Genomic DNA, 10,632 nt, shown 5'->3' with positions numbered 1-10,632 from the left:
TTTGTTATTACGAAAATCGGTATGCATCTTCGGCACCATGCCCTGATGGCACTCAAACACCTTTTGGTCAAAAGTTATAAAGCAATTTATAAAAATGCTAATAACTTTTGCATACATTATAATATTGTAATGAGACTGATGTTGATAGATTCCTTGCATCATGCTGAGAACATCGATACCAATTTTGCCATAATTGGCTGAACTTCCTGTTCGCCATTTTGATTCATGTTGAAAACCTACTTTTTCGAACTCCTCCTAGACCGTTAGTCCAATTTTCACCAAATTTGACTCGGATCATCTTCAGACCAAGCTGGCAAAAAGTTGTGTTGATATTGTTGATATACGAAACGGTTTTCGTTTAGAGCATCAACGAATTTGCTGGTTAAGATGCCATGAGGATGTAGAGGCTGTATCTCTGCAAAGCTTTGACGTATTTGCACCAAACTTTGTATGTGCCATTGTCACCTCACACTGACCACGCCACATCAATTTGGTAACAGCGCCACCTATTGGTCAAGAGTAATAAACCATTGATTTATTATTAATTATGAAATTTCCAAAAATGCTAATAACTTTTGATTGCATTAGCCTATTGCAATGAAACTGCTCTCAAAATATTCCTTGGCTTATGTTGACCACAGACATACGAATTTTCGCTTAGCAAATCTGAACAGCCTGTCGGCCATTTTGATTTATGCTGTAAACCTTCTTTTTCGAACTCCTCCTCAAGCCTTGGTCCGATTTTCACCAAAATCGAGTCAAATCATCTTCAGACTGTGCAGACAAAGAGTTATGGATTTCGTGTTGATAAACAAAACCGTTTTTGTACAGCGCCACTACAAATTTTAGGCATAGTGCCAAACTGCATCTGAGGCTGTATCTCTGCAAATATTTGACATATTTGCACCAAACTTTGTATGTGCCATTGTCACCTCACACTGACCACGCCACATCAAATTTGGTAACAGCGCCACCTATTGGTCAAGAGTAATAAACCATTGATTTATTATTAATTATGAAATTTCCAAAAATGCTAATAACTTTTGATTGCATTAGCCTATTGCAATGAAACTGCTCTCAAAATATTCCTTGGCTTATGTTGACCACAGACATACGAATTTTCGCTTAGCAAATCTGAACAGCCTGTCGGCCATTTTGATTTATGCTGTAAACCTTCTTTTTCGAACTCCTCCTCAAGCCTTGGTCCGATTTTCACCAAAATCGAGTCAAATCATCTTCAGACTGTGCAGACAAAGAGTTATGGATTTCGTGTTGATAAACAAAACCGTTTTTGTACAGCGCCACTAATAAATATACACAGTACACACACATATAGTATGTAAACAAACTTTTATTTTGAACGTGATTAATCGCGTTGCAGCCCTAATATATATAATTATATATATATATATATAATATAATTTCTTTTTAATATTTGATTGTCGAAGAGTGAGTAGAATAATAAGGTCACCTCATTGCATCCAGTTTTTGAAAATGCTTATTACTGCAGCTTATTATAGAGCAAACCTTTCACTGATTGTTTCAAGTTTCTAATTCACACAAAGCATCATGGGGTGTAGAGAAAAGGTGGATAAAACTGAAATATGATACAATACAGTAATAAATAAAGAAGATACACAATATACATAACTACAATGTACAGATATGCTATTTACAGATGTACAGTTATGAGATTTGTGCAGCATTATCCCTGGACATTGTGTCATGCAGCAATGCAGAAGAAGAAATATGTCAGTGTATGACAACATTAAATGAAATTCTTGGTAACACTATTTTATTAAGCCTTTATGTATAATGCATTATAAAAGTAGTTTTGATGCATTAATTTAGTCTTGTAATGCACCTGATAATGCATCATATGATCGCATGAATAATTATAACCACAGATATAATACTCCTCTATTCACTGTTACACCTTTAGAAAGTGCAGTATAATGCATTAAACACATGACAAACAAACCTTCAAACAATATAATGCATTTTAACTTTGGCTACACTCATTTATGAAAAGATACAATGCATTACAATTACATTATGAATACCTTTATTTTGCATTATACATAAAAGCTTCAAGTAAAGTGTTACCAATTTTTTTCTAGATTGGGTTTAAATTAGATTTAAGTTTTAAACAGTTACACCAAGACGCATTACCTGGCACTTGACATCTCAGGAAATTCTCGAAATCTTGTAAAATATGTTCTCTGACTTTCACCTCCACATCATCTGGCGCAAAGTCACCTAAACGAATGCAACCATTTTTATGAATCACTGAAACAATGCAAAAAATTTAGCGCAAGCGAGATTTCAACATTTGTTAAACACAGCAATTAAAAATCTAGAAGATGTATGTACTAATTTCAAATGTATATCGATCAATTCATATTTATTTGCATTTCAATTTCACAATAGGGCTCTACAATTATGGTTAAACTGTTAATCATGATTATACTGTCCAAAAATATAATCACGATAATTAATCACAAATATTGTAATTTTATTATTTATCTATTTAACTTTTCATCAGAATTATTAAGAAATAAATAGAACATCAAGTCGTATGGTTAACTCGCAGATTTAGTCACAGCCAACAGCACAAAAGATTGTGTGAAAGAAAACAGCCTGGCTGTATTACACTTTTATTTGAGCAGAACAACTCAATGGAGATCGCTAAACTCCATATTACAGGTTTGCCGGTGTTTTCAGCTCATTAGTGCTTTTTCCGTAGTGTGGAGAGAGCGTGTGCATGGTTGTCAATTTGGGAAGATTAAGTAAAACACTGGGCAGAAAATGTATCCAGTTAAAAAAAAAAGCCCTGAATAGGGGATTTAAACTCTTGACATCTGGCAACCGCAACCATGAAAGCTTGTAGAGTCTTGTTAGCAATGCAAGAAAGCAAATGTCAAATTAAAATGAAATGTTTTCTGGATAAATAACCCCCTCTGGAGGTATGTTTCATATTGGCCACCTATTGGTCAAGAGTAATAAACCATTCATTAACCATTAATAATTACATTTACAAAAATGCTAATAACTTTTTATTGCATTAGCCTATTGCAATGAAACTGGTCTCAAAATATTCCATGGGTCATGCCGACAACATACATACCAATTATGCCAGAGTAAGCTGAACTTCCTGTCCGCCATTTTGATTTATATTGAAAACCTACTTTTAACTCCTCGCCACTTGTTGGTCCGATTTTCACCAAAATCGAGTCAGATGATCTTCAGACGGTGCTGACAGAAAGTTATGGATTTCGTGTCGATAGACGAAACCGTTTTTGTACAGCGCCACTACAAATTTTAGGCATAGTGCCAAACTGCATCTGAGGTTATATCTCTGCAAATATTTGACATATTGACACCAAACTTTGTAAGTGCATTTGTCACCTCACACTGACCATGCCACAATAATTTGGTAACAGCGCCACCTATTGGTCAAAAGTGATAAGCCAATAAATCATATTACTAATGGTTGTATTTATGATTTTTCAGCCATTTCAATTACAATCATCCTAAAATTGCTTTTATTACTCATTGTTGCATTTGGTCTGCAAAATGTTATGGATTTCGTGTCGATAGACGAAACCGTTTTCGTACAGCGCTGCAACAAATTTTAGGCATGGTGCCAAAATGATTCTAAGGCTATATCTCTTAAAAGCTTTGACATAATGATTATTACTCATTATTGCATTTGGTCTGATGCTCCATGCCATGCTTAGCTCCTCATTTTGCCTCTGGAGTGCTTGGCCCCGCAATTGCTGCTTGCAGCTATATTTGGTAATGTTATTGTTTTAGTGATTATGCAAACAAAAAGTCATTCTATTTGTTGTTTGTTGATTTTTAAATATAAAACTTGCTGAAGTGATTTATGTGTTGGTACTTTTTCGAACATCTCCAGCACATTTTAACAATACCGTGATAATACTGATAACCGTGTTAATTTTGGTCATTACAATCGTGATAAGAAATTTTCATACCGTTACATCCCTACCTCATACTGTACAATTGAAGGAATAAGTCACGGTACCTCTGCTGTGTCCTGGCCTTCTAGAGTCATACAGATGTCCAAGTCACTCTGTTTAAAGCCAAACCCATTTTTGGATGAACCAAACAAAACCAACTTGGCTCCTGTTAAAAAATACACATTAACAAATAAGCATCTGTACAGTCCTCCCATTACATACAAAACAAAATAGAGAAAGAAATACTAAGAAATATCCAGCTCACAAATCCAGCTCTTGAATGATCTGTATATATATATATATATATATATATTAGGGCTGCAAAATGATTAATATGTATCCAGTTAAAAAAAAAAGCCCTGAATAGGGGATTTAAACTCTTGACATCTGGCAACCGCAACCATGAAAGCTTGTAGAGTCTTGTTAGCAATGCAAGAAAGCAAATGTCAAATTAAAATGAAATGTTTTCTGGATAAATAACCCCCTCTGGAGGTATGTTTCATATTGAGAGAATAATTTTTAAAAAATCATTTCATATTTCAATATAAAAAAAATATATAAAAAATTACGCTGTTGGCGCCGATAGGCCTTGTGGGCAGCGCAGCGCAGCGACATATAGTGCCACTGCGCTCCAGGCGTCCCGAGTTTGAGTCCCGGCTCGTGGACCTTTCCCGATCCAGCCCCCCTCTCTCTCTCCCACTTTGCTTCCTGTCACTGCTATACTGTCCTATCAAAAAAAAAATTAAGGGCAAAAATGCCAAAAATAAATCTTTTAAAAAAATGTACTATCATAATTTATGCAATACGGAATACAAATATTTATTTCTAAAGCTACTTCTCATCTAACACAAAAATTACATTAAATACTGTTTTGGGGGGTCATTTCTCAGTCAAAATTATTATTTTTTATTTATTTGTAATTAATTCCATTACTTAATCAGCACATCACATAATTAATGAGATTTAAAATTTAAATGCTTGACAACCCTTATTATAATACAATAAATGTGTCTGCATACACCCATAATATTCTTCATCTTCTGGTTTAGTTCTCACAAATAACAACAACAAAATAGGAATGTCTTGAAGATAATGTTTTAAATATTGACCCTGTACTTACAGTAGCATTGCTCACAGACATCATTAAGGAGTTTGACGAAATCTAGAGTCATGTGTGGAAGGGGTTCCAGCTCCACTCGTTTGAAGTCCTCGGGACAGTCCTGTTTCAAATGTCCATCACTCTTACAAAGGCTGCATATCAGAATAGGGGACTAACAAAGAAAATTAAGGTTAGTCTGTAACTATGACCCACATTAAACAAAATAAGACATAGAGAAGAATTGCTGGAATTGTCAGTGCAGGAAGTTATTAAACATCAAAATTATTAAAGTTTAAAATGTCAACAGAAATATTTAATACACTTTCTCAACAATTGTTTGACAAAAGTAGCTAAATGCCTGACATTAAAGAGCAGGTCATATGGGTTTTCGAAAAATATCTATTTTGCAGTTTGTAAGGTAGCTATCCTTCAATGTTTTACAGTTTAGCAGCTAAACTTTAGCTGTGGGCACGATTCGCTTGCATAAGTGTTAAACAAAATGTTTTTATGTCATTATTTTAAGAACTGATTGGAGCACTATATTATTGTTTTATGTAAAGGTGCATGCTAGGGTGCCAGGTTGTCACAACAAAACCCGCCCAATTGCTACACAAAACTAGCCCAATCGTGTTTCGAGGGTGGTCCCCCCTTAAAAATCGTTCTTGGGTTTAATATACACACTTTCAGTCGGGGTTCCCCTGGTAAATTCGCATTCCAGTGCCTAAATATGACGTTATTGGGGTCGCTACAACCCGCGACATCAAAAACAACCGCGGACTTGGCAACACAGATGGTAGCTCTCGCTAACTTGCTCAAGCGCTGCTCTTTGTGCCAATCTCAACAGGCTTGGCCAGCTGACCAATCAGAGCAGAGTAGGCTTATGGAAGGGAGGGGTTTACAGACATTTCGCTCAGAACTGAATCGAACGAACCGTTTCAAAATCATGGACAAATGACTCTATGTATAAATGTATATTCTGGGAAAATTACAGTGTTTTCTGACCTTAGATGCATTTAAACCTGTTGTAGGGGACTCAAACACATTATTAGGACACTTTAAAAAAAAAAACATATGACCTGCTCTTTAATGACAAACTTTTTTTTTTCTTACTAATTAGAGGTAGGGGTGTGCGATATTTGATAACGATAACGGTTGATAACGATAATTAAATTATATTTTGCTGACTTTTTTTATGTATAAATGATTATGACACTAAAACTGCCAGTAGGTGGCGGCAAGTACTGTCTTAATGAGTGATTCACTCAATCAAATGATTCATTCAAAATGGCAGATTCATTTAGAAATTAACTGGATCAACTGGATGCGTCCAAAATTGCATACTCTCTTGAGTAGGTACTTATCTGAATAAGTAATTACTTTGCAACTGCAAAAAGAGTACGTTCTCTACAAGTGTGCCACACACGTCTTGAAAAGTGAAGCCAAAACATTTTGGTCGCCCCCTGGTGGCTGGCTGCAGTATAGGTTATAAACCCTGTCATGTAAACGAATGGGACATGAGTCAAACTTAAATCTCTTTTTCCCAAAGATAGTTTGCATCATTTTAGGTAATTCTTATAACGTTGATGTATGTTCAAGTATTCATTTCTAATAAGTTTTGTTTTAGCTAGTTATTTGACGATATAAAGATGGTGTGGTGTAGGGGTGTGCGACATATCGTCTGCGATAATATCGTAATTGTTGTTTTAACAATGTGCGATTTGACATTATCGAGTATTTTGCAAGAACCATTCAAAACACCCCTAAAGAGTGCACACATACATTACGTGAAGCCTAGACTAGTGCGTGTGCGCATTTAGAGTGTTCCTTCACTACATGATTCAGTCTAATAAAATACATTTAGAATGATCACAAATTCAAGACATGGAGGCAGAAAATGTATATATTTATACCACTTCATATAGTTCATAAATTTCACACGAAGAGTGCTGTTTTTTTCCTCCAAAAATTACCATTACACAAATGTGATATTGATTTTTTACAACATTTCAAGAATTTCATTAAGAGACTTACATTTTAGGCAGCATATTTCCTGGTTTTGCGTCTCCGAGCAACATGACGGTGTTTCGTTCCTGAATGAATCAACCGTTTGAATGATTCGGTTCAATCGTAATGACTTACTTATTAACAGTGACTTGCTGCCACCTACTGGCGGTTTTAATTTCACATTTAAAGTATCTTTTTATTATTTAAATAGTTCCAAATATCAGTATTCAACGTTTTGTTTAATATATCATATGTTTAATATATCATTCATGTTTTGCATTAAACAGTGTGTAAAGACATCCAAATGCCACTTAAGATTAGGGCTGTGCAATTAATCGCATGCGATTGTCATGCGCATCTCGACAGTAAAGCCGGTCCCGTGATTAGTAGTAAATCGCCATCACCTGCTTTCAGATGGAGCGGCATGCACTACACAGAGCCGTAGTTCACTGACAATTAGGCAATATCGCATTCATAATCGCAGATGAATCGCATTCAATTATGAACGCGATATCGCCTAGCTTGTCAGTGAACTACGGCTCTGTGTATTAAATGCCACTTCATCTGAAAGCACGTGCTGGAGATTTACTACTAATCACGGGACCGGCTTTACTGACGAGATGCGCATGACAATCGCATGCGATTAATTGCACAGCCCTACTTAAGATGCAGCTTCTGTGTTTTCTCTGCATTGCAAAAATGAATTTAGTTGATACCGATTTCATAATACACTGATTACATGTAAGAATCTGACTAATGGACACTTTTAGAAAAAAATGGCTTTATAAAAGGTAAAAATGTCCATAAAATTTAAAAATCTATTTTTTCAATAATTCCTTATTGGAAAAGATGAATTTCTATCAGTGTGAACTGACCACCACACAGAATATGAAGAATATCAAAAACTTTAGGGGTCAGCTGTCCATGGCCAGCACAATAACACACTCAGCAAAATATTGTCTAATAATCGTTACTGATAAAATCCCAGAAAATATTGAGATATTATTTTTTGTCAATATCGCACACCCCTAGTGTGGTGTCATGATTGTGAGCTTGCGTTTGGGTCTGCGGGAGTTTGGGCGGGACTTTGATACCGCAGATCCACCTCACGATCACTACTGCGCAGAGTCGGGCTCCAAATGAATCACTACTGCGCAGAGTCGGGCTCCAAATGAATCACTACTGCGCAGAGTCGGGCTCCAAATTACGTCATTTTCGCAAGATGACAGTGCCCATACTGGGATGTTTTAGCCTAACTTTTCTATAGTGGAAGGAAGTGGAGATGTGTCGCCCCAAAATCAGATTCATTCAGGAATGAAACACTACAGTGTTGCCATGAGACACACAAATGTTCTGCTCCAGCTTTGTTTGTAACTATTTTTGTTTTGTTTTGGTTATTTTAAATTTTTTTTGCAAATTGAGTGACACTCTATGTCAGCTCACACATCCTTAAAGGGGTCATATGATGCTGCTAAAAAGAACATTATTTTGTGTATTTGGTGTAATGAAATGTGTTTATGCGGTTTAAAGTTAAAAAAACACATTATTTTCCACATACTGTACATTATTGTTTCTCCTCTATGCCCCGCCTTTCTGAAATGCGTCGATTTTTACAAAGCTCATCGGTCTGAAAAAGCGAGGTGTGCTGTGATTGGCCAGCTATCCAGTGCGTTGTGATTGGCCGAATACCTCAAGCGTGAGACGGAAATGTTACGCCCCTCACATACTGTTGATGCCGTGTCCCGGTCGGAGCTACGAGACATAAACATTAAAACCCATTACAAACGAGGCATTTGTTGCATCCAGTGGGGACATAATTACTGATTATAATGACTTATACTGTCTTTTTATGCGTTGCGTTGCATCGCGCCGCGTAAACATAAAACTCTGTCTGCATTTGTGATCAGAGAAATGACAAACAACAAGTGCTACTCTACTGCCCAAAACTCGCGTTTGAATCATCAGTGGCAAATCCTTTAAATGAAAACGTACTTACGTGAGTCAGAACTGCCGGCATTTTAGTCTAACGTTACTCTCCCAGGATCAGTAAACAGTCCTCCATAAAATGTGCTGCACACATCTGGATATTTGGGTTAAAATTTTCTGGAACAGTGTTGTAAATACAACTTAACCACTGATTTGTAGTCGTGTCCTCTTTTGGAAGACCAAACAAAGTAGTTTCGCTTTCACAATGAAAAACACAGCGGCCTAGCGTGAGGGGAAGCCCGGCTTAGCGTGAGCTGAGGCCGGGATAGCGTGAGCTGGGCGGATCCGACGAATGAGCGGCAACCACATGTGACGACCCCGGGCTGGACTCCGCTTCGTCCACGGTGAAAGTTGATGTATTCCCTCAGCGACCAGCACAGATCAGCTCTAGGCATGACGAAGCGGATATCGTCCTCTTTTGGAAGACCAAACAAAGTAGTTTCGCTTTCACAACAAAGCACACATCGTCTTCAAGACATGGCTGCAGCATCAACAATACTACAGTGAGAATAAAAGTTACGCCTTCTTTCTTTGCGTGAACATTTGGGCGGCGTTATGCAAATCTTCCCACATAGTGAGGTAGATATGTGGGGGCGTGTTAGAATGAGCCGTTTTAGGTAGGTGTGGCTGACTCTGAACTTTTATAAAGAATATCTCTTTGGATTTGAGACTTTAGTCTTTGCAACTTTACAGATCTTCTTTATGCACCAAGAGCTTGTAACACTCCAAAGAGAAAGGAAAAATTGAAATCGCATCATATGACCCCTTTAAAACCAGTGTTGGGAAGGTTACTTTAAAAATGTAATAGGTTACAGATTACAAGTTACCCTAATGTAATGGTAGTGTAACTTTTTTAATTACTTTATTAAAGTAATGTAACCGATTACTTTTTGATTACTTTTCTAAATTCCTAATGAATGTTTTCAAATGTTAGGGTTAACCTGTGCTCAACACTGATTACTGTCAGACTTCAAAATCCTTCATCACTTGAATTAAGATGATAATAATTGAACACATCCACCTCAAAATCAGACTTTAGTACCGCCTTTTACTTTGAGATTGATCAAGTTCAATGCAGATTTAAAATCATAAGAAATAGTTTACTAATACTGTTTTTGAAACTAAACTAAATCTTCGCATAACTACAGGAAACACTGCATCTTACAATGCTTTGGAAAAAAAACAGTTAATTAAAAAACTAAAAATAAAAACATATACATCAACCCAAATATGGTTATCTAATAAGCATGTGTCCTATTCTTTGTACTAAACTCCTGAAATATTGGTGTCTTTTTGAAACATTGGTGTCTGTTTGTATATGATATGACGATAGTTTTCTCAAAAGAAATTGTAAAATGCTCATGCAGTTCTAGAGATTATGTTTACATGTTCATGTACTCATATATATTGAGGTGGCAGAGGCTGAAAACACCACGAGTGATACACACGCACGCTTCAGTATGTGTAAATCAAACCGTGCGTCTGCGCCATTAATTTCCACGAGGGGCGGACTAGGAAAAGCCCAGGCCATCCCATACACCCAAACAAATTCTAAAACTA

At 36.5% G+C, this 10,632-nt stretch overlaps 1 protein-coding gene across 1 annotated transcript in view; it reads right to left on the bottom strand.

Moving 5' to 3' along the window:
• Positions 1-10,632, bottom strand: part of LOC107740015 (terminal uridylyltransferase 7-like) — a 46,216-nt gene that overhangs the window by 11,702 nt on the left and 23,882 nt on the right. The window contains exons 15-16 of the mRNA XM_016552286.1: positions 5,104-5,254; positions 4,049-4,146 (exon numbers count right to left, since the gene is read on the bottom strand). Coding sequence (XP_016407772.1) covers positions 4,049-4,146; positions 5,104-5,254 — 249 coding nt within the window. The remainder of the gene's footprint in view (positions 1-4,048; positions 4,147-5,103; positions 5,255-10,632) is intronic.

Source organism: Sinocyclocheilus rhinocerous, unplaced genomic scaffold (genome assembly GCF_001515625.1).
Source record: "Sinocyclocheilus rhinocerous isolate Xijiao unplaced genomic scaffold, SAMN03320098_v1.1 scaffold285, whole genome shotgun sequence".
Classification (NCBI taxonomy): domain Eukaryota; kingdom Metazoa; phylum Chordata; class Actinopteri; order Cypriniformes; family Cyprinidae; genus Sinocyclocheilus; species Sinocyclocheilus rhinocerous.
The sequence above is the reverse complement of the archived record's forward strand: the minus strand, read 5'-3'. Positions and strand labels throughout refer to the sequence as shown.